The sequence below is a fragment of the Engraulis encrasicolus genome, chromosome 1 (assembly GCF_034702125.1).
Source record: "Engraulis encrasicolus isolate BLACKSEA-1 chromosome 1, IST_EnEncr_1.0, whole genome shotgun sequence".
Classification (NCBI taxonomy): domain Eukaryota; kingdom Metazoa; phylum Chordata; class Actinopteri; order Clupeiformes; family Engraulidae; genus Engraulis; species Engraulis encrasicolus.
Genome location: NC_085857.1, coordinates 43,159,153 through 43,183,545, shown reverse-complemented (window position 1 = coordinate 43,183,545; position 24,393 = coordinate 43,159,153). Strand labels below are relative to the sequence as shown.

At 43.2% G+C, this 24,393-nt stretch overlaps 1 protein-coding gene across 1 annotated transcript in view; it reads right to left on the bottom strand.

Annotated features, from left to right (window-relative positions):
• ptk7a (protein tyrosine kinase 7a) overlaps positions 1 to 17,746 on the bottom strand; it is a 39,339-nt gene extending 21,593 nt beyond the window's left edge. Inside the window, exons 1-4 of the mRNA XM_063209304.1 lie at positions 17,722 to 17,746; positions 6,962 to 7,297; positions 3,690 to 3,792; positions 233 to 423 (exon numbers count right to left, since the gene is read on the bottom strand). Of these exons, the coding sequence (XP_063065374.1) occupies positions 233 to 423; positions 3,690 to 3,792; positions 6,962 to 7,297; positions 17,722 to 17,746 (655 nt within the window). The remainder of the gene's footprint in view (positions 1 to 232; positions 424 to 3,689; positions 3,793 to 6,961; positions 7,298 to 17,721) is intronic.
• Between the last annotated feature and the right edge of the window lie 6,647 nt (positions 17,747 to 24,393).

The following is a 24,393-nucleotide window of genomic DNA, read 5'->3' as shown; positions in this document are numbered from 1 at the left end:
CGGTAGGGCACTCGCCTGCCATGCGGCTGACCCGGGTTCGATTCCCGGCCCAGGTCCTTTGCCTCCCAGTCTCTCTCCCCCCCATTCGCTTCCTGTCTACCTCTCATACTGTCCTGTCCATAATAAAGTCTAAAAAGGCCATGTGAGTGCATGTGTGGCTAGTAAGACTTTAACATCTACAAGCCAAATTGGCTGGTGATGAAAAAAAAAGTTCATGTATAGCCCTGCTCACCGATGATGTTGAGTGTGAAGTTGACGTTGCTGCAGGCGTGCCCGGCGGGGTTTTTGCCACAGCAATAGTAGAGGCCGTTGTTCTCCGGCGTGGCGCTGGGGATGGTGAGGGTCCGCTCCTTGTTGTTGACACGGTGGATCTTGTCCCGCTCCGTCAGGTGAACGCCGTCCCGAAACCAACGGCAGGTCGGCCTGTATGTACAGCAGGACATCATAGGTCAAGACAGTGCATGGTAAATGGACCGCATTTATATGGCGTCTTTCCACTCCTTCCAGCACTCAAAGCGCTTTACATTGTATGCCTCACATTCACCCATTCACACACTGGTGACAGTGGCCGCCATGCAGGATACCACTCTGTCACCAGGAGCAACTTGGGGCTTAGTATCTTGCTCAAGGACACATCGATGGGGTCAGGCAGAGCGGGGCTCGAACCTCCAACCTTCTGGTCACTGAACGGCTCCTCCACCACCTGAGCCATCACCTCCTCTACGATGTGACCATTTCAAAACATAGCCGTACTTGTGGCATTAATCATAGAAAGACAACACAACAGTTGATATATAGGTGTGCTATGTTATAATCTTTAGGGAGCAGTCTTTTCGTTAATAATATATATTTTTTAAAACAGAATTGAATGACCTATACTCTACTCTAGTACGACACACTCGATGCCTGTACCATCCCTGAAAAATGAATAAAATGCACACTAAGAGAGCAGGAATGAATAGAAACTGAGGCAAAAGACAGGGACAGTTTAAAATGCACTTTTGACTGCCTGGCTATAGTAAACAGTTGATTGGGGGAAAAAACTCCTGCGGAAATTAAGCAATCCTTCTCTAGGCAGGATTTGTTTGAAACAGTACCACGGAGCTGCGATTTCCCAAGTTTGGTATCCTAAGTATTGGGTTTAAGCAACAGAACAGACGAGAACAGCTGTTTCGCTGCTTCTTTTCTCCTTCTCCCTGTTGTGTGGTCTAGACCAGTGGTTTTCAAAGTGGGGGCCGGGGACCCCTGGGGGGGCCGCCAAGGGGTGCTAGGAGGGCCGCTGCAGGTTGGCAGGAAAAGAACTTGAATTAATGTACACCAAAATAAAAATAAGCTAAACAATATGCCCGTCGGTTAAAAATGCATTATAATAAGCCATTCCATCTCTGAACATTAGGCCTAGGCTACTACTATTATCGTTATTTTAAATCCTAGAGAGGCACTGACACACAGACAGGTTATGAAAGGTATGGCATGACTCATGTACGGTAAGGGGGGCCTTGGCTGGAATTTACTGGTATATGGGGGGGGCTGACATGCTTAAGTTTGGGAACCACTAGTCTAGACATGACGAGGTCTTTCAACAGACTCATTTAAGCATGATGAACGCAGTACTTCACCCTGCCGGTGTGCAGACTAATCTCCACATGTTTCATTGCCAGCTGGGAAATATACCCACCAATGACTGACTATCTGGAGAGTGTGAACAACCAACCATGACACTGTATGTGTCAGCAAACATGACAACGCTGAACATTTTGTGTGATTGCTGAGTGATTGTTTCCAGGCGAGGGAAAACAACGAGTAACTTCAACTAAGAAGAAACATTCAAACATGTCATCTAAATAGGCAACGTATGAAACACAGTGACTCAGATAGTGCATGACGCTGTAATGATTCAGTTCCCAAATAGCTAGAACTTGATTGCCAGGGTGGCTCAAGGATTTCCATGCTAAAACTACACTTCCTTTAAAACAAAAGTACTGTATGTGTCAAAATAAGCAATTTATACAGCAGATTGTGCCTTAACACGATTAAGATTATGTTCAAATAGGCAGATCCCGATTGACACAATGACATGAGACAATGAGCCTGACATGCACCTCAGGTGTTTTCTGTGCTAAACTTGCCCTCACATAGTCTGGGCCTACTTTAAAAAATGCAGAATATGTGTACTGTATGTGTTCAGTCCAAATAGCCAGAATCTGATTGCTACAACGTCTTGAGGCAACAAACCTGCCCCCCTTTCCCAACTCAGAAGAGTTTTCGGAGTTAAAACTACCCCTCACTTTGTCAAGGCCCACTTTAAAAACACAGTAGGCCTGTACTGAAAGCTTTCTGTCCGGAATTATCCAGAATTGAATCGCTAAAACACTTTGAGGCAAAGAGGCAGACCTAGGCTACCTCAGATTTTTTTTCCCGTGCTACAGCTACACGCACTTAGTCAGGGCCTATTCTAAAAACACAGCATGTGTGTGTCCTTCAAAAAGAAAGAAAAAAAAAACCAGCCATGCAGTAGAGCACTCTGAGCAGGGGCCTGTGTGGAGGTGGGCGTATACAGGGGTTGGACAAAATAATGGAAACACCTGTTATATTAGAGTGAGAAGTTTCATGGCTCAAGTGGACCAGCCTGTTGACCAATCTTCATTCATTACACATTGCACCAGTGAGGTGAAGTGTGAAGGTTCAATTAGCAGGGTAAAACCACAGTTTTGCTCAAAAAAGTGCCATGTACACAACATTATGGGTGACAAGTCAGAGTTCAAAAAGGAGAAATGCTTGGTGCGTGTGTAACTGGTGCATCTTTGACCGAGACAGCAAGTCTTTGTGATGTATCAAGAGCCACGGCACCCAAGGTAATGTCTGTATACCACCAAGAGGGATGAACCACATCCAACAGGATTAACTAAGGACGCAAGTGTGGATGAACCTCACTCAGGGTTCCCACACCTTTTTCATGAACAAATTCAAGCACTTTTCAAGCACCTTCAGGCACCAAATGTTCAGCAAAGAGGTTGGATATATAATAAGAGGAATCGAAACACGCCCACTCAATGCAAAAGCGTGAGCTCAAAATTTGGTCTCCTAAGGGGGCGTTGTCTCGCCTTCTTCTTCTCTTTTCCTGGTGTTCGCACAAGACGTGCGCTACCGCCATCTACAGCGCTAAGGGGACTCCATGTATTCTCTACCTCAAGACTCCGAAGGTCTCCTAATCGAAGGTCTCCTAAAGGGGTGTTCACCCGTAGTAAAGTGGATACCGGAAAATAACCCGCCTGCTTTATCGCACTCTCATATACGATTCTCTGTGTACAGTTTCCCAGCACCTTTAATAGGTCGCGGGAAGGGGGTGTGGGGCTCCTCCCCCAGAACATTTTTAAGATGCAATTTCCTGCATTCAAATCAATTTTAGGGCGTCGAATGGCAAATCCCATCTGACCTCTCTCTACCTCAGATTTGTCATGTATCTGAATAATTTATTTCTATTATTTGGCTTACTGAGTTTGACTCGACAAATTTCAAGCATTTTCAAGCACTTCACCAAAAATTCAAGCATTTTTCACAACCTTGAAAATACTTAATTGAGATTCAAGCATTTTCAAGGAATTCAAGCACCAGTGGGAATCCTGCTCACTAAAATGGCAGGTGTTTCCATTATTTTGTCCAACCCCTGTAGGTTCCGGGTGACTCACCTTGGATGTCCATCAATATTGCAGCGCAGCGTTACGGGAGAGGCGCTCTCGATGTCCGCCTCCGACGAGGGCTCCTGAAGCGTGACTGCACCACTCTCCAACCCTGAGGCAAAACAAGAACGGAAAAAAAAAGACGATGGTTTACAGAGGAGAGACATAAGAGAGGAGAGACACCGTTTAAGTTGAGTGGGAAGACTGAAGCAAAAAAAAAAACAACAACAACCGACCCACAGATTTCAAGATCATCATGACCACAAATGAATTCCACTCCACTGAAGATTAGATATACGGCTGATGGGTAATATGGCTGATGGCCAGTGGTGTAGTGGGGATTTCTGAAGTGGGGGTACGCGATTTGTGATGTCATTAAATACTTTGGTAACTTATCAGGTCAAACCCCAAAACTACTCTCATTTCTTCTCCGTTTTCATCTGTCTGCTCCATCACCTACAATACTGCTATGTGCTCATCCTATCCTTTTTGTGTTCGAACATGGGCAGAAGGCTGTTATTAAATCTCACCTCAGGAGAAATGAGTGAACTGCGTACCCCCGCGTACAACACCCACTACACCCCTGGTAATAGCTGAGTTGTTACTATACAAAACAGATCTTATGATCACAAATTAATACTACTCTACTGAAAAAATAAGACAAGCCAAAAAAGATGGTTTGTGAAGAGACATAATACTCATAGAGTACACGCTACTGAAGCGTGACTCAGGGCTGTAGTACTCGAGTCCGGACTCGGCCCAAGTCTGGACTGAAGTCAGTTTTTTTGTGGACTTGGACTTGTCTCGGACTCGGTATTGTTTGGACTCGGACTTGTCTTGGACTCGGACATTGGTCTTGCCAAATTGGCTTTTGGTCTCGACCAGGTCTGCAAACAGGTTTGTCTTAACATCCATGGCATATAGGTTACCTTCAGAGGTTCACATTATTTAAATTCATCCTTTTTATTGTTTAACACTGATAGACATGTGACTCGGACTTGACTTGGACTCTGATCTTTTTGGACTTGGTCTTGTCTCGGACTCGAACCTCTTTGGACTCTGACTTGACTATTCTGGTCTTGGACTTGTCTTGGACTCTACAAAGGTGGACTTGACTACAGCCCCTTAATTTATGAGTGAAGTGCCCTTGAACAAGGCACCTAACTCCATATTGCTCCAGGGACTATCACCAGTAGGCTTGCCTGTAGGCCTAATAATTGAGTCGCTTTGGATAAAAGTCAGCTAAGTATAATGTAATGTAATTGCTCTGTTCCTCATCTTATAACTTAAAGGAACACTGTGTAGGATGGTCTTGTACAGTAACTCTGCAAAGGTGGACTTGACTACAGTGCTGGCGTGACTGCACCACTCTCCAACCTTGAGGCGAAACAAGACCACCAAAAAAAAAACAATCCGATCGTTGACAGAGAGCCCTACATATTCGGCTGATGGGCAATAGTTGAGCTGCATCACAAAACGGATCTTTTCATCACAAATTAATTCACCTCTCTTCACTTCTCCACTAAAAAAGTAGGTTATCCAAAAAGATGATGGTTTATGGAGAGATAGTTTATGATTTTTTTTAAAAAGACGTCTCACTCTGTAAAAGGTTACAAAACTATCTTTAAATCACCCCAAGAACACTGTGATGATGGATCCAAGTGGTCAGAAAGGAAGAGCAACACCTTATCAACTAGAGGTGTTAATTACCACAGAAAATGGCAGTGTTCATGACTGAACCATAAGAAAGAGACTAGGCAAAATGGCACGCATGTCATATGTCCATGGCCAAAGCCACCATAACATTGGCTCCATGTAGGCAATAAATAAATAAATACATAAGTAAGTAAGTAAGTAAGTAAGTAAGGAAGTAAGTAAGTAGGTAAGTAAGTAAATACATTGATATTTCTTCAGATGTTTGAGGAAAAACACAAATTAATTCCACCCCACTGAATAAAGTTAAATAACTTTTAACATTTTTGGATTAGCCAAAAAAAAGATGTTTTACTCATCAATGCATGGCTGGTTTATGTGCAGCAGCTATGCACAAAAAAAGAAACAGACTATTCCCAAACATCTGAAGGACCATCACAAACAAATTCCACTCCCCTCGACCTTCTCGGGCCCGCAAAAACAGCAGTCTCCTTTTTAAACGTTTCATTCAAAAGCAGCTGGACACTTACATCTCAGGCAATTAATCTTGGCGGGGGTTGTGAAAGAGACCTTTGTGTCTCTGCCTCTTGCACGACCCCCCAAAATAGCTAGCACGCTCTCCAGCGAGTGATGTTTAATTTTCAGTGCTTGCAGAAGAAGTGGTGAGGGGTGAAGTTTTTAAAGCTGACCGCTTACAACTGAACTGTGTGACAAAAAAAATACTGGCTGAAAAGACACGTCCAAGAAAGTGTCACCAACCACTCACACTCACATTTGATGTTGAGGGTGGCATTGCTTGAAAGTGTTGAGGGGCAATATTTAATGCTGACCAGACCATGTGAACTGTGTGTAAACAGAAACACACACACCCCGACAGAACAGGTACATCCAAGCAAGTGTCATCGACCAACCACACTCACATTTGATGTTGAAGGAGACATTGCTTGAAAGTGGTGAGCTTAAAGCTGACGGCTTACAAGTGAACCGTGCGTAAAAAAAAAACCTCACTAACTGAACAGAAATGTCCAAGCGGATGTCCCCAACCAACCACACTCGCATCACATTTGATGCTGAAGGTGGAATTGTTTGACAGTGATGAGGGGCAAGCTTTGAAGACGGCTTACAAGTAAATTGTGTGTAAAAAAATACTTCTGTGACTGAAGAGAAACAGCCAATCAAGTGCCACCAACCATGTCACACTTTTACTGTATATATTTGAAGACTTATGTGGCTTTTAGATATGACAGTAGAGAGAATGATTGGGAGAGAGGGTTAAGCATCAATTCAGGCTGGATTCGAACCTGGGTCCCCATGGGCATGTGTAGCCCATATAGTATACACATTATGTGTAATCCAGGTGCATTAGCACACTGTAGTTGAAGGAGAGGATTGTGCACATCCCAGGGAAAGGTGCAGGACGAAGGCCAACTGTAGCTTTCAGAGGGAGAAGTCCGCACACTTAGAATCCTTTTTGTTGTATTTTACTTCTTCATGGCAGGATAACGTTTCGACCTTGTTATCCTGCCATGAAAAAATAAAATACAACAAAAAGGATTCTAAGTGTGCGGACTCCTCACTCTAAAAACTGCATTAGCACACTGCACCAGCACCAGCCAAGGCACACTCACATTTGATGTTGAAGGAGGCGTTGTTCGAAAGTGCTTGTTGTCCCGTGGCGTTGATGAGGGCCAGGCACTGGAAACTTCCGGAGTCCAGGGTGCGATCCACAGCGGTGAACTTGAGGTTGCCTCCCTCCTGGTAGCGGCGGTCCGTGTTGGTTACCGCGGCGCCATTCTGGAGCCAGGTGTAGTCGACATCCTCCAGGGTGCCCACCTCGCAGCGGAGCATGGCGCTACGCCCGTGCAATGCATCCTGGGACTTTGGCTCCTCGCTGAACAGAAGGGATGTGGCACGCGTGACTAGAAGAAGCAGAAGAGAGGCAAGAGACAACATTAGGATGCGTTCTGCAACCGAACGATTAAAATCAAGCCTTTTTTTTTTTAAATGTATTTTTTATTCTCATTTCATTCAAATGCAGTGTTAACCGAAGACAACCCCCTTCCTTCTAAGGATTACATAATGATTCTCTGCAAGGCTGTGCAAAAAAAGAAAATTAAGTCTTCTTTTCCATTCACAATGTTGTAGTCGAGATTTCGTTTTTTTCCCAAATTTTGATTTAATATTGACTTAATCTACCTTTTAAATCGGCCTTAAGTTCTGGAAAACGTTCTACCATACACAAAAAGGACATGAATGGTTAAGCTCTCCCTCCCCTCGAATACGCACGCGCACGCGGACCCGCACCCGCACGCGCACGCACACAGACTACATTAAGTCTTTTGCAGGAACGGGCCTGTCTGTAACTGAAAAGAGCAAATTAATGCAGCGTCCCACAGGGACAATGGCAACTCCCCCAGAAAAAAAAAGAAAACCCAAGGGTGGTGTGTGTGTATGTGTGTGTGTGTGTGTGTGTGTGTGTGGGGGCACACACATGAAAATAAAGATCCGCTTGCATAGAGTGTGGTCTCACACAGCCACAGCAAAACACATGCAGAGGAGCGAAAAAAACTCTGAATGCTTCACTGCCACTGAGACTGAACGCATAGACAACGCTGTGCTGCTGATGTGAGCTTGACGATTAGATGAATCAGGCTTAATACCAGACAGATCACGTCAGCAGCCTCCTTCCCAAAACAGATCATTTAACTGTGCTAAAATCTCAAGACATGGCCCCTGCTATAAATGTGCTGTTACCAGAATGGCAATGAGCAAATCATTACGCGTGACGTCACAGTAGTGAGGTAGGCAGGCAGGCCGTGCTCTCCTAGTGGCGCAACAAATTCTAATCAGGCCAAGAGCAATAAAAATATCGTTTCTGAGCTCCTGAAAAATCGGGAACTCCTCCCACGTTGTCAGGAAGCATACGACCATTAGCAAACCAAGGGAGGCGGCAAATGTTAATTGATATGCTCTTGGTCAGACCAGAAGAGATTTGAAAGTCAGTGATTATCAGGCTACTAGTGGAGTACTATGACTATGACTAGAAAAGCATCCCACTGGTGGAACAATGGGTTACACTATACTTGACGTGTTGCTGCATAACACATTCATAGCAGCTGTTATACACTTTGCATGAAGGGTTCATGACTGTTTCGTAAGACATTCATACCAAACCTTTCATAAACATGGGAGACAAAAGAACAGCAACTTGTTAAGATGAAAATTCAACAATTGCAAAACAGCATTGCTATTTGTGTGCGGCTTTCTTTAACTTTTATTTTGACAACAGCTGTCCTTCTGTCCCCTAAGTTTATGAAAGGTTTGGTATGAATGGGTCAAACACGTCAAGTCAAGTGTTACCTAACAATGTAGTTACATGGTCGTGTAGTACTATGGAAGTCAAGTCCAACATTTTCTAGGTTCCTTTCTGGTAAAGTCTTTTCCATGGCTAAGTAAAGCACTCCACCAGTGGAACAGTGTGCATTATGATGTTGCCCACATTGATATAACTACTGAACACAGCGCCACACCTCTACAAGATGTCTGGTCCTCAGACAATGGCGACAGAGCTCAGCGTCTTCTCACCACGGCCGCTCTCTCTCTTCTCTGAACTCAATAAACCCTTCCTCCTCCTAACAGCCGGCAGGGGCTGGGTGGTGGTGGCGGTGGTGGTGGTGACCAACGTGATTCTGATTATGGAGACTGCCAGGTTGTGTCTGTGTCTGTGTCTGTGGGTGCGTTCCAATATGCGACCTTGCGTCCTCCACTTGTGCTTGTGGCCTCAGGTTTTGTTGATGCCCCTCCTCCGTGGAGAAAACAATTAAGTTTCCCTGCTGTCAGCCTAGCTACAACAAGTTTGGGGGGACTATTCTTCATTCACCATCCAGTTTGCAAATGAGAAAATGACTTCATGATTGAGCTTTTGCAAGATATTGAAATATAATGCTGCTGTCAGTGATGTCATCACAACGTATTACTTCCTGGTACGAGGCCACAAGCACAAGTGGAGGATGCAAGGTTGCATATTGGAATGCACACTGTGTCTGTCCTGCTGCCTGAGAAGTTAGTGCCTTGCGCGTCTCAACGGCGTCGTGGTAATCAGTCTCAAATATCCCAGCGCTTACAATGTGGTAAAAGTTCCAAGAATGGCAGTTTTGTAAAGATATAATAATAATAATAATAATAATTGTATTTGTATAGCACTGTGTCATACAAGGCATGTAACTCAAAGTGCTTAACAAATGGAAAAAAAAACATTGTTAGAGATAGATTTAAAAGGAGAGGTATAGAGGAGAGGCAGAAAAAGCAGGAAGGCAGAGGAAGAAGAGATAGACAGAGAATGTAGAGTCATAAGGTCAACGTAGGATAGGACCAGGATTCTTAGATGTGTAAGGTCCATAGTGGCTGGGCCTATCATAAGTCATAGATAGTCACACAGAGATTGGGCAGAGATTAATATAATATAAAGCACAATAGACAATGCAACCTTTCTTGATAGACAAGAACATCTGGATACCAAAAAAGGCTGCTTCGAGTCAAGTTTGGAAGACCAAAGTACATAAATGGCATCAATAAGTAAGACCGATTCAGACAGATATGGTGGATTTCATTTTACCCCTCACTCTGTGTCCTGAAAGCTGATTTAGAGCTAGGGTGGTATTTAATAAACAAGTTTTATTGGAAGCGCAAAAGACTGCCCTGTTTTAAGACTGACTAAAATGCGGTAACAATTAAGTGCCAGTGACAACCACAATGAGTCATTCAATCATCTTGCGTAACACTTGTCAGTTGGCTTTAGTTCAATTTTTCCAAGTCAAATGGTATAAATCTCGTTCATAGTAGGAGCGATTATTGTTTTTATTTTTTTAAACCCAGTCCTCTGTAAATACCTGTTCTAGGCAGGATCCCAGCCCTCTTCCTGGATTTTTGTGGAAGATTTTTTTTAGAGGAGGGTCAGGTGGGTGGAGTGGGATGTGGGGCAGAGGGGGTGGTGGGGGGACACAAAGGTAGCTTTCATGGTGCTCTGCATCTTATGGTCACCGTGGAAACTAAGGAATGCTTGGGATAATACCAGATGAACAGATATGCATAAAAATATTCTTCTGGCACATACACAAGCGCACGCGCACACGCACGCGCACACGCACATGCACACGCTTTGCTTGGATGGGATGATATGGCAGGCAGGCAGGCAGGCAGGCAGGCAGAGAGTCTTCTTAAGGATTATACACATGCATCCGAAGCAGTGAGATAGGTCTGTACAAGTCACAGACGCTCATGTGTGTGTAGAGTAGACCCTCTTGAAATCCGAGTGTAGGAGTTATTCATGACTGGGGCATGTCCATTTCTGTTTAATCTACTACCAGCACAAAAACAGTAAATAACTCCCAATAGCATGATCATCTTAAAGAAGACACCCACAACCACACTAGAAATGAATGTGTTGCCACAAGGGAACTAAAATAGCCGTGGGTGTACAGTAGAACTGATGCTCAAATTTGCGCCTGCAACTATGCAAACACAAACACCTACACACCTGCTATGACATACTGCCACACAAAACCCTAACGAGCACACAGCTCAAAGACACTCTGAGCCAGCCAGGAACAACTGGAGTCAACTAGTGACTCTTTCACTTACTGAGCCATTGTCACAGTAGTATTACTGAGTTACATCCCCAAGCTCCTCTCCATGGGGACACCATCATACTACAAGGTCTTTGGTGGCCATGTCATGCTGGTTTACTGGACTAGGAAAGAAGAATGAGGGCAGTGGACACTGACAATGTTGCCAGACCGGTTTCCCTCCCGATTGGGCTGCATAGGACGACTGTCTGCGGGTAAAAATGGCACTTAACAGAAAAAAACAGCCAATTTATGGCCATTAAAATCAATAATATTGGGCAGGATTTAGTGCTTCCAGGCGGGTTTTGAGCATTTTTTTTGCTGGAAATCATCAGCCTCAGCTGGCAACCCTGGACACTGACAAGCACAACGTGCCGATACCCTATAGCAGGGTTATTCAATTATATTTCAACGAGGGCCATTTTTTCAAATTCCTCCCAGTAAAGGGGTTGAACTATACATATGTATTATGGTTGCCGACTGTCAGTGAAGAAATATGGGAGACTTCATTGAAGTGGAGGGTCTGGGGGTCATCCACCAGAAAATGTTGCATTTCTTAGATGTAATTTCCTGCATTTTAACGTCCCGTGTCCCGTTTCAGCATGATAACGGAGCCCATACTTTTATCTCTAAATTCCAAAAAATGATTCTGTATTTGAAGGGGCTTGTGGGGGGCCAGAACCTTGCTGTCCAAGGGCCGCATCTGGCCCCAGGGCCGCCATTTGAATAGCCCTGCCCTATAGGGATGATTCTGGGTAAGAGGAGTCCCGCACTAAGACAGGCTAGAACTGGGTTGGGGAACCAATATGTCTGAAGGCAGCCACCTTTACAACAGACCCCACCTTCTCTCAGTCCCCTGAATATAACTTAATTGTATTGCAAATGTATCTTCTAAGATCCAATTACAAAATACGTCAAATTTCACGTGAAGCTGCATAACATTAAAATTACATCAGGGCAGGCCCAGATAAAATGGCCTCAAGCGCCACAAACGGCCCTCGAGACATAGGCTCCCCACCCCTGAAGTAAAGAATGTGGCCCAGAGAGAGTGGCATCTTGGCCAACCCCTTACTCAGCAGAAGACTGATGTCACCCAAATGCACTACAGGAAATAATCCTTGCCCGCGTCGTGGCCATTTAACCATCTCATTCATCCCGCCAAGTGTCAGTCATGCAGAATCCACTGACTGAACCATTTTGATAAACTTTTGCACTGCATGGTATTTCTGTCAGATCAACTCTAGTCAAAAATGAGACGAGAAACAGAGATACATTTCAGAAGCTTTATTTCTGATTGCATATTTGTGTTTGGCGGTATGGCTCTGTTCGGAGGAAGCTCCCCGGCTTCTCCATGAGCTCCATGGAAGCCAAGACAGGGAACAGCAGCATCCTCAGGTGGAGTGCCTTCCATTTAGCTGGAAAGGCAACATACCCCCTAGAACAGAGCAAGCAACAATGACAACAGTATGACATTGTTTGGCAATGATAAGTCTGGTGGAGCAGGGGAGGTGGTGGGTGCAAAACAAGCAGCAAAAGCAATGACAGGAAAACAAATTCGGTAGTTTAAATAAAGCGCGCCATTAGCCAGCATCCAATTGCGAGCAGCAGCTGATTAACTAATGCGCAGCTGATTAGAGGACTGCTGTAGGGGTTAGGTCGGCGTCAGCCAATAGGCAAAAGGGAGCGTTGACTACGTGGTCTGCCAGAACTAACGCTAACGCTCGATTTGCAGACTATATACCCAGGGAAACAGCCATGGTGAAGAGTCAACCACTCCCATTTAGGGAACATCTTTTCACTGTCCGCCAAAGTGTCATTCTGCCCGAGTGCTGAAAAGATGACAAGCAGGCACAGCCCCCTCTCAACCGACAACAAGGACAATTACAGACAGGGCAAAGGAAAAATGAAGGATAGGAAGAGAAAAATATGTTCCGAAGTTAAATTCGACCAACAACCATGTATTTCAAGCATAGCTTAGCAAACCTTCTCTTCCCATGAGATACGAGGAAGCTTGGATTTGTTTTGGGGTAATGCATTTTTCTGCCGTGAACATACATTTGTTCCCGTTACACCCTCGCCACAGAGGGAGACTTTCCATTAGGCAAACCTAGCCAATTGTCTAGGGCTCCGACCAAATCTGTCCTCCAGGGGCCCCAACTGTCACATTAGTCATCTTAAACACAAAAAAGGCTTGATCTTAATTTGTCACTTATGTAAAGTAATCAGAGATATGAGACAAAACACTAAAATAACACCAAATCACAGGCATTTGGTGTCTATAAAATGCCTTAGGAGGGCCCCATGTTTATATTTTGCCTAGGGCCCCACAATGGCTAGATCCGCCTCTGCCTCTCCACAATACGCTCTAAGTTTAATATAGTTTGAGTATATCTGCATATTGTTAACTCACACAAAATCTACACAACACGACAAATAAAGGAGGGGAGAGCGTAACAGCATTCACACCTCCAGAACAATTTGATCTTCATTCTGATTCTAAAAATCCAATGTTCAATGCAGTTGCGAGAGTGTCATTAAGATTTTCAGCCCTTGCCACCTCCACAGAATCCAAAACATAACACAGGCACACAGTATCACAACCAGCTGCTATACCATGCTTGCTTGGTAACCTAATATTATTGCAATGATAGTAATAGCCATCCAGCCAATCACCAGAGTCCCAATCACCACTGGAGACATTGTTAAGGAGGCACCACCCCATGGTAAAGGATATTAGGTGGGCTGTTGTTGCAGCTGCTCCAGCCATCTCTATAATGGAAACAGCTTCTCGTTCGACATCGGCAAACAGGTGTCCCTCTTTTCTTTCCGTGCAAATTGACATTATGTGGGGGTGTGGGTGTGTGGGAGTTGGCATATCGGAACTCCATCCATAGGCAGGCGCTGGCTGGTTGGGGTGTGGGGGGTGGGGGTCATGGGGCAAGTTCAAGCTCTGAAACCTGTGTAAATCCATCACGATTTAAACGGAACAGTTGGTCGGGCCACAATGCTATATAAGCACCAAACACAGAGGCGAGGGTGAAACGTTAGAGATGGCCAATGATTTGAAATGATCCAGTCTTGTGTGGTATATATTGGCATATCTGGTTTAGACGACCCTGGGATTGGCTATTAGTCACACCGCCTTCACAAGGCATTGATGAAGTTTCAAATAAAAAAATAAAAAAAGATTTACCAAAAAAGACATCAGACTTTTAAGAGCATATTGGATGTAGACGTTACACAAAACAGTATTTTCCTCAAGTATTCCTTAAGATACAATACAGAGAGGGTAAAATGTTGGCACAGAAACATTGAACAAAAGACCAGCTATAGCCCACAACATTCCATATCAATTCAGCAGTTATGCTGTTGCAATCTGCGTCACAGCTGTGCATCTCAGTGTGTCATCACATGCACAATGGCACACACTCCAACATAGCAATCATTTCATTATCCTCATACCACAGCACTCTAAAAACAGTGTGTGTGTGTGTGTGTGTGTGTGTGTGTGTGTGTGTGTGCGTGCGTGCGTGCGTGCGTGCGTGCGTGCGTGCGCCTCGATTTTCGACTTGTTTTCCTCGATATCAATAACTCAAACCATAATATATATGAACGGCGCTGTAATTTTCAGTTCAAACCTTCACATTAAATGCACTTCTCTAATTACAATCGGCTATGGAATTGTGGCGCGATTTATGAGCAATGGAGGAACTGTGACAAAACAATGCCTTGTTGTGCACAATAAACTCGAAAACTCAAGTGATACAGCCTGTGGATACATGTGCGTCCTGCCCTTGGAAGAAATCACACAACTGTTTATTGCCTGAATAACAGGAATACTGTTCACAGTGACAGGCAAATAAAAGGAGAGGGTTCCAATCATGTGGAAGTGGTCTTTCTGGGGATGCATGTAAATAGTATTCACTGTCTAACTGTTTTGACCATCTCACCAAAAACGTAAAGCAATGTTTTTTTTGTTTTTTTCTTAATGAGTATGTTTCACTAACTGGGCTGCTTCAGCAGTTGTTGAATGAATTAATACTGTTGGTAGGCGACAGTGTACCGTACAATGCTGAAATTAGTTGGTGCCATGCATGTGAAGAGCATGATGGAAACTACTGCGATATAACACCAGTCACTGTCTCAGGGTTTTTCAACAGCCCACTACAGAGAGAGAGAGCATCCCAGAAAAACATCATCAAAGCAAAATACTTTCCCCCCCCTAAGATTCTCGGGCACAAAAATTATCGTCATCCCCATATTCATGCAACAAGCAGATGTTTGCGTTCCTTCTTTCCAGGGCGGGGAATCACGGTTTTAGCAATAATTTAAGTCATTTTTTTTAGGTTTACACATGACATCGTCTTGTCAAGCATTCCTCCATTTCTCCTAAATTCTGTCACATATTTACCCACCCCTCCCCCTCCATACCATTATATAGTCAGCAGTGGTCCAGAGATTGAATTCTACTCCTGCATTATTCAATCCATCTAGTTCAGTGGTTCCCAACCTATGGGTCGGGACCCAACCTATGGGTCGGCAAAGATCCACAGGGGGTCGCGAAGCCCTCTTGATTTTAAGGGGTTTAATTTGAAATACCTTATATCGCCCATGTTGAATAAAGGACATTTAAGCATTTAACTAATATGCATAGAAGCAACAAAATGTTAGTGCTGTTAAACATTTATTATTTGACTGAAGACAAATGTAGGAATAAAATTAGCCTACTAAAACGAGTTTCCGCAGGAAATAGAGGGTATCATGTGACTCCCTCTCATGCAGGCGCTCGCACAGTTGGGTCACCGAAGCCTACAATGGTAAATACATGGGTCCCTGAAGAAAAAGGTTGGGAACCACTGATCTAGTTGATCAAATTTTAGAACAATACATTCTAAACTCGTTAATCCAATTATTTAAGCATTCCTCCCATCTAGCTGATACTATTCTATATTTCAATCATTCATCCAATCTCACTTGATCCTGTCCAATCATCATATTCCATCTTTCTATCTGGTGCAAATCCATTGCCTGTGTTCAGAACAGCCATGAAACTAGAACTAAAACAGAACGCAGCGCATGGAACCATTTGGTACAGCAGTCATGGAGGGACAAAAACACTGAAGAACTTACCCTAACGATTCTTATGAAAGGTTTGACATCCACAGCAAAAAATGTTCCCAAGTAGTCTCACCAACCACCTAAGCTGATGAACCAGACGCCATTCCTTACATCACAGCAGTTCACAACTTAGCTGATGCTTTTATCCAAGGTGACCTACAGTTATTGTTTACAAGGTATTGGTTACAGTCTCTGGAGCAATGTGGGGTTAAATAGCTTGCTCAAGGCCACTTCAGCCACGGTCAAAGGTGGATACACCTTCCTATTGGTAAGGGTGTTATTCAAACCTGCAGCCTACTACACTACAAAGACCAATTCCCTAACTATTAGACTGCTCCTCAGGGCAAATAGTGTAGGCCACTTCACCCTTTACCAGAATACGTTTACTGCCTGCAGATACTTGCTGATTGGCAACAAAAGGAAACAGACAGTCAGAGAATGTGTGCACAGACCAAAACAGAAGATGAGTGAAAGGAAAAGATAAAGGTCCACAATGCTGTTCGATGCTCCCAAACAAAGTTTAGTGGCACAATGTTTCCCCGAAACGTTGCGCCATTAAACTTTGTTTGGGAGCATTGAACACCCAAAGGAAACAGTCCAGGCAACGCTCAGTGTTACAAGAGATGCCTGTCTGAGTAGGAGTACTGTCTGAAATACAAGTGTGGGCAGAACTGCTATGATTTGGTCAGCCAGGCATCATCAAACATCCATCACATAACCTCAAATGCCAAAGAAACTAGAAAAAAAACTAGTTTGGTTTTAAATGTATGCTATGCCCATGTTTCATTTCATGTGACAGATAAAAGTTTGGAAAAATACCCACGGAATGTGTTCTATTGAAGGTCTGGGGACGTGAATGACATTAAACATGTCAAAATGGGTAGAAAACACTGTCGACACAGCAACACAAACACAAAGCACTGGGGAGAAACATGACCTGGTGATTTGGACACCACATAGTAGGCCTATTCCTCTCACATGTCTTCCTTCTCCAATAGGGAAATGGCAAATTACTCAGAATATCAAAACAGCAGCTTACAATCAGACATGGCCATGGCAGCTCAACCGTGGCTGAAGAGTGGACGCATTGTAAAGCAAGGATGGGCAACTGGAGTTCCGGGGGCCACATGCGGCCCGCCTCCTCACTCGGTGCGCCCCATAGATGAACCGATAAAGAACACTCCTATTTTCCAAACAATATCAGAAGTCAGTGAGCAACCAACTGCACCTCAAACTTTTTGAGTTGCAGTCAGACCCATGGTTATATGGCCCTCCAATGGTGGCGATGAAAAATGTGGCCCTCCTTATCACCAAAGTTGCCCATCCCTGTTTTAACGCATTACCCAGAGCAGCATCTTCTGTATCCGGCTGAGAGAAGAGATTTGATTTTTTGTGTGTCCATCTCTTGCCTCTGAGTAGAGTAGAGTAGAGGAGTAGAGTAGAGTAGAGTAGAGTAGAGTGTACTTTTATAAACCAGACCTGCAAACTCGTCAAAGAAAAAAAGGTGACAGTCTCCAGCGGACACCCCCCCCCATGCAAAGGTGGAAGAGTGGAAGATCATACAAAGGTGGAAGAGTTTTGTTGCACTGTAAGCAACTGGACATCCTTCCTACAACTAATTGTACTATGTGTTGGATGTGTTGTACGTCTTGTCTTGTCCTTCTCCGCCATATTGGAAATAAGAGTTTTAATTAAGCCTTTGCATGTAATTCCAGGGGTATTCTGTATCTTTCAATATCCGCTAATCCAGGGGTGGGAACCTTTTTCATTCGAAGGGCCACCTCAAAGTCCTCCGAGGGCCGTACTTTGAACACAAACCAGGATTTCCCCTTGTACTTTAGGCCTACATTGAAGCCAGCCACCTTTAAAACAGACCCCATCTTCTGTAGGTCCCCTGAATATAACTTAATTGTATTGCAAATGTAATTTCAAAGATTCCTTTACAGAATATGTCATATTTCATGTGAAGCTGCATAACATTCAAATTGTCTCGGGGGCCGGATAAAATGGCCTTAAGGGCCACAAACAGCCCTCCCCACTCCTGCGCTAATCAAACCAAACTACATTCTTCATTACATGTAACATGATCCAGATGAACGAGAATATTCACAGGCATATCACCAACACCTCTTTTGACTTTTGTATTACATTTGGGAGCATACTTTAAAAACCTAATCAAAATGCATTTTGCAATGCAATGCCCAATACAAAAATGAGAATTTCCAAAAAGGTCACAAAATGGATACAAGCCATTCTGCAACGAAGCTCTTCATATTGCGTCTAGCCGCTGTCTGTCCAGACTCAGCGGGGACAGTGGCCCGTCTCCTCAGCAAATGGCCACTATGCCAAGTTGAGGCCATCGTCATGGGCTGAATTCATACATCAAGAGGCACACTGACGGCTGTGTGGTGGCACAACTGTTCTGGTGGCCATACACAGTAAGATGGAAGAATGCTGAGGCTGAGGCATAAAGCCATGACTTCTGATAATAAGACTTGGTTCAGACAGTCTACCCAGGGGGGAATGCATCGGGTCAAAGAAACAGAACATTTTTGGGACAACTAGATTCACATGGTTTGGATGAAATGCAACGTCCAGCCTAATGTTAATTATCTTAAGTCAAATGTACTGAAGATGATTCAGAATGACATTAAATGGAATGGTCCATTCAGAACATTCAAAGACTCCCATTCATTCAAACCCCTCTTGCTTTTTGTGCATTTTGACTTCAGATGTCACTACTAAAGCAGACTTACATACGTGGAAAATGGTTTAACTCCTATCCCTTTCATGGCATGACATTTCACCTCGGCTAGAGTGGAAAGAAGGCCCCCTAAATTCGTATATGTACCGGCAGTGATTAACATAACAAAGGGGGGAGATGGCTCCCCTGAGTTCTAAAGATCAAGAAGAAGCATCAAGTACCTGTGAATCAGTCGTGGCCATGGTCTTTTATCTTTCAAACCACTATGCAAATACGCAGCAATTTCCTGGGAAAAAAAACCCTCAAGGAACTGAGACCCCCACGGAGACAACAGAGGAACTTTCTAACACAGAGGCATTTTATTCAGGTACTTTTGAGGGAAGTTTACCTGTCTTTTTGCGACATGGTGGTTATTCTGAGAAAAGCGTCAAACACGCCCATGCCAAGTTAGTGTTTGAACTTCACAGTGGTCCAAAGTTGGGCATGACCGATACGCATTCAGACTGATGTCGAAGAAATCAGACCCCTTACATCCACACAACATTAGAAGTTGGCCTACTGCCGGGGGAATGAAAGTTGGCAACGTCCACTCCTCCCCCACGCTGACGACGACGATGGCATCCCAGCCGGTTTCAATTCAATTCAAGAAACAGCACGTTCAATCACACGCCTGCGAAGCAGACATGGCTGTGGCCTGTACAAGTATTCCAGACGACAAAAAGTAGCCTACGAAAATATTTCAAACTAATCTCGGTCTGTACATACAACATTGCTAACCTGAACTCAGAATGAGTATATCTGTTCCAAGTTGTGTTTTTGGATAACAGAAAACTTTTATGGCCTATAGAAAATGCGTCTGCGCAAAGCTATGCGTAACAGGGATTCGCGTCCCGTTACTTACAATGGACCATCGTATTTAAGTACAACACACTTATTTAATCAGCTCTGATTAAAAAGGCCCGAATTCACATTGAGCTGGCAATTGGGTAACTGATGCGCTATTGTTTCCACCCCTTCCCAAGTCTTCGATACCCCACACGCATGCATGCAGTCCCTTCAGACGTAGCTTTTTGCTTGACAAACACAAATTGATGGTGTGCTCCAACAAATGGTGGAAACCACACAAACAGACATTAGAATGTAATGAAAACGGAATAAACCACACTCGTACATTAACAAGAGCTCCACTTCAAACTTGCCAGCAGCACATTGGCAACCATGTTGCCAACCAGCCTCAACGTAAAAAAAAAATCTCAAGAATCATTCGTATGCGCTCCGGCGACAGGGTTAGTTATGGTGGACCTGCGAATAAAATCACTTGGTTACCATGAGATGTAAAAGTAAAATTTCCGGCAATCTTACCTTCACAGAGGAACACAAGTATCGAAAAAATATTCGCTCTCTTTGTCGACAGCGGTACTCGTTCACAGGGTACCCTGTTGAGCACCACATTTTGTCGGAGAGGTTTTCTCTTGTCGTCTTGCGATAAACTCATTTTTGGTTTTAAAGTTATGTATCGTTCGCCGCGGGATATCAGTCAATAGGCGACATGAATGAGTTAACACAAAATCTCAACAGTTGTGCAGCTACTCCTTAGATGTTTGTCCCACTTGTCCCAGCAGCAACCACCATTCAAAAGCGAATAATCCAGTGTAGTTAGAGAACGCATGTGTCCACGAGCCTATAGGATTTCACCATAACTTTTAACAGTGACCCATAACATTTTTTTCTTTAATTCTTCTGTGCGGCCCAGGAGGGTGTTGTGAGAGTGAGGAAGCTCTTTCTCTACTCCAGCATCGCGTTCCCCTGCTCCGCGCCCCTCCGATGAGCCGTTTCCGGTTTTCGTGAGGGGATTGCTAGGATAGGTGAGCAGTAGGTGGGTTTTCTCCCACCATCTCCACGCCAAATACTCAGGATCCTCCACAACAACAAAGCAAAGCTTGAGGGCGCTTGTACTGACCTGCAACTGGGACGCAAAATGCTATACTGGGTCCATGCGTAAATTCATGGCCTGTTTACTTTAAAAAAAAAAAAATTAAAACATGATGTTACTTATTTTATTCCACTTATTTAGTTTTATTTCAAGGGCATTTCTGGGGTTGAAAGACAGGGGGAGCCTTACTCCCATAGTACTAGACCAGAAAAATAGTTTTCAATCACCTTTAATGGTAAATTGATGTATTTATGTAGAGCATTTAATTTGGACTGTAGTTTGAGTGTTTACCAACATTTTTCGACTATATCTTTAACGAAGCCAATTGGAGCTTCATATAGTTATACCCTCAATATGCTACCTAAGTCTAGAGGGTCACATTTCACTGTTTTATTTTCGGCATTATGATTAACATAACTGTTAGATAACATGCATTACCGTGGATGTGGAGTACATCTTTTTCATATAGACACTATTAAGACCTAAGCTTAAGGTTACAGTTAGTGTAAAGATTTAAACTACCTTTTTAATCCGTCAGTACAAACCTCAACAGAAGTCATTCCTCAACAGAAAAGAACATATTGTGCAATATCCCTATGTACTGTATATGTAGCCCTTTACCATCCAGAAAAAAGAACACAACTTATTTGTACACTTTGGGCTTACATTTTAGTCATTTTGTGACTACAAAACATGTTGGAGGTGTTATGGATCAGTGAGCTACGACCCCTTGCCAATCCGGACACACACACACACACACACGCACGCGCACGCGCACGCACACACACACACACACACACACACACACACACACACACACACACACACACACACACACACACTCCTGTCTCTTTTTAACTGTCCAGTTCCACTAATAAAATCTGTAAAAGCCCCCAAAAACATGTTTTGTGAATACACTATTGCAGTGTTTCTCAACCTTTTTTTAGGCGAGGCACCCTTTCAATTCATGACAAATTTCAAGGCACCCCAAACCAACAAGCCGTAGCATGGCATCGCATCCGATACCACACAAGCTTAGAAAAGTGACATATTTGGAGACGGCACACGACCTACGTTCGAAGTTGCAGCTGACTGGGGCGACCTGTATTTACTTTATTGTGCATAAATGGCAGATGAAAGATTCCAATGACTAGCGTTAACTTATCAATTTAGACAAATATGTATTATATTACATGATTTATTTATCAGCCACGTTTCCGCGGCACCCCTGAGGGGAGCCCGCGGCACCCCTGTTGAGAAACACTGCACTATTGCACTGGAGTCACTCATCTTATTGTTGAGTTTGCCTTTCAGAGTGACAAGATCTATGTAATGTAATTTCCAGGACACTTTTATCAGTTGTGCATCTTCTTCGTCTCATCTAGTGTTTTGGACATTTATCTCATCACCAGTAACCCACACAGAGATTACACATAGTTCACCACCTAAACCTGAATAATTTCAAAAGGATCACTTATTATCAGTCATGTTTAGTGTTTTTTATTTATTTATTAGATCACAGAAGAAAAATACAAAATATGGCCATTTTATATAATATCTCAACGGTGCATCACATACATACAGGTCACAGTTTTACAGTTAGCATGGTGAGAAGAATAATGCAATGCTCTGCACAAAGAGGACAGACTGCATGGCAGGTAAAAAACAAAGATCCAATCAAGCAACCTGGCAAAAAAAAGGATGTTCGCACACAACCACATTATGCTAATCTAAATATAGTACAAAACCAAATGAAAAGTAACAACTTCAAAAAAAAATGTAAACATCAAAATAAACAATGAAGCTGATATGAAAGCCATCCACACAATCAGAAAAATATACATCCAACCAATCACAGATCGTAATCTCTCTAGAAAATTCACTTGGGAAAGCACTTCTTTATCACGAACAAAAAAAGCAACATTGACCACCAAAGCCGAGGAGCAAATCCACCTGCAATTCTATCCAACCACAGTGGACACACCATAAAATACAGTACTATTTCAATTAAAGATTCAGACTGCACTTGGTTTTAAATGTTAGTTACAATTATTATACATTTCTGGTCAATGTAATAGCAATTCAAACGAACAATGGTTGGCTGAATAGTCACTGTATAATCCCAAGAATGTCTGATAGAACAGACGACATTTGGAAAATCTGTAGTCTGTGTGAATTAGGACCAGTGCAGGTATAGCACAGTAACCTCTGCTGTTAATCTGGACCCCGTTTCTCAAAAGCATTGTTGCTAACCAGTTAGCGACTGACAAGGTTTCCTTTTCAGCTGTACTAAGTGGGGTTAAAGTTGGTTTATTTTCCCCTTTTTTATGGTATTACTTGTCTTTATTTTTTTTTAAGTTTATTGATTCTCTCATGTAACTGAAATAAATCATCATCATCATCATCATCATCAATGGGAAATCGCATTGCAACCAAGTAAGTTGCTAACTTAGTTAGCAATGATGTCGAGAAACGCAGCTCTGAGGTCATGATCATTGAAAACAAACAAACAAACCATTGCCCTAAAATGTGTACAGTAGGCCTATATTACAGTTTCTTTTTAAAGCATGTCCCCTTCTTCATTTGTGTCCCTTCACCTGCCGCAAATATAGGCAATTATTTCCGTTTCTCATGCTAAGAAATAAAAAATAATTTAAAAAGGGAGAGATTTACAATATGATTTTCATTATAAAGGTTCACAAGAAGACAGTAGGCAGGTGATTTGGCTTTCTCAGTATGTAAGCTTTGATTGGGGTGCAGATAAAACTACGAGTAACTTTCCAAAAACCTTTTAAAGTAACACTAAGTTGCATTTATCTTTGGCTACTTTGACGGTGGAACTATCTAATTTCACTCCATATTGTACTTTTTTCCCCCTCCTATGGATCTGACATATACAACTCTTTGCATCATTGTATCTCCCAGCTACTTGAACTATTGGGAGATCATGGCCCATTCTCCAAACTCACTGGGTCTGCCCATTTGTCAGACAGCCTATTAGGCCGATAGCCCATAAGTCATAAGCCCAATAGGCCATAGAGGAGCATAACACTCAGGCTACTGGGCTAACAGGCTACATACCTTTAATGATGGTTAGGGTTAGGAAATGTTTTGGTTTGGGCATAGTTTTAACTTTTCAGTTAACTTAAAAGTGAATAATTACATATTTATTCCGCTAAAATAACTGTGTACTGACAGAACATGCTTTGAATGACGGTTAGGGTTAGGGATTGGTTTGGTTTGGGCACAGTACGTGTGTGGTCGGGCTAATGGGCTGTCGGACCAATGGGATGTATCCAAACTCACATGATGTGACTTTAACTTAAGGGGGGAAGCAAAATGAATTCAGAAGTGTCTTTCAAGCTTTAGTTAACACGTTGAAGAACAAAAGGAGCAATTTTAGAAAATTAAATACAACAAAAAAAGTTTTGCTTTTAAACGCAAAGTCTGTCATATGTGGAAAGAAAAGATACATTATAGTTGGTCATGGGTAAGAAATTACCGGTATAGAGTGTAAAGGATGAGTGTGGAGATGAAAGAAGTTCTCTTCTAGTGGTTGTGCGTTTTAGACAGCGTAGTAAAGGTGGAGGAAATTACATTAAATGAGTTGAATGGTGTAAAATATTTAGCCTCTAGCTGCAGCCTGTGAGGGGGTGATCACCGCACATCTATGGGTGCATT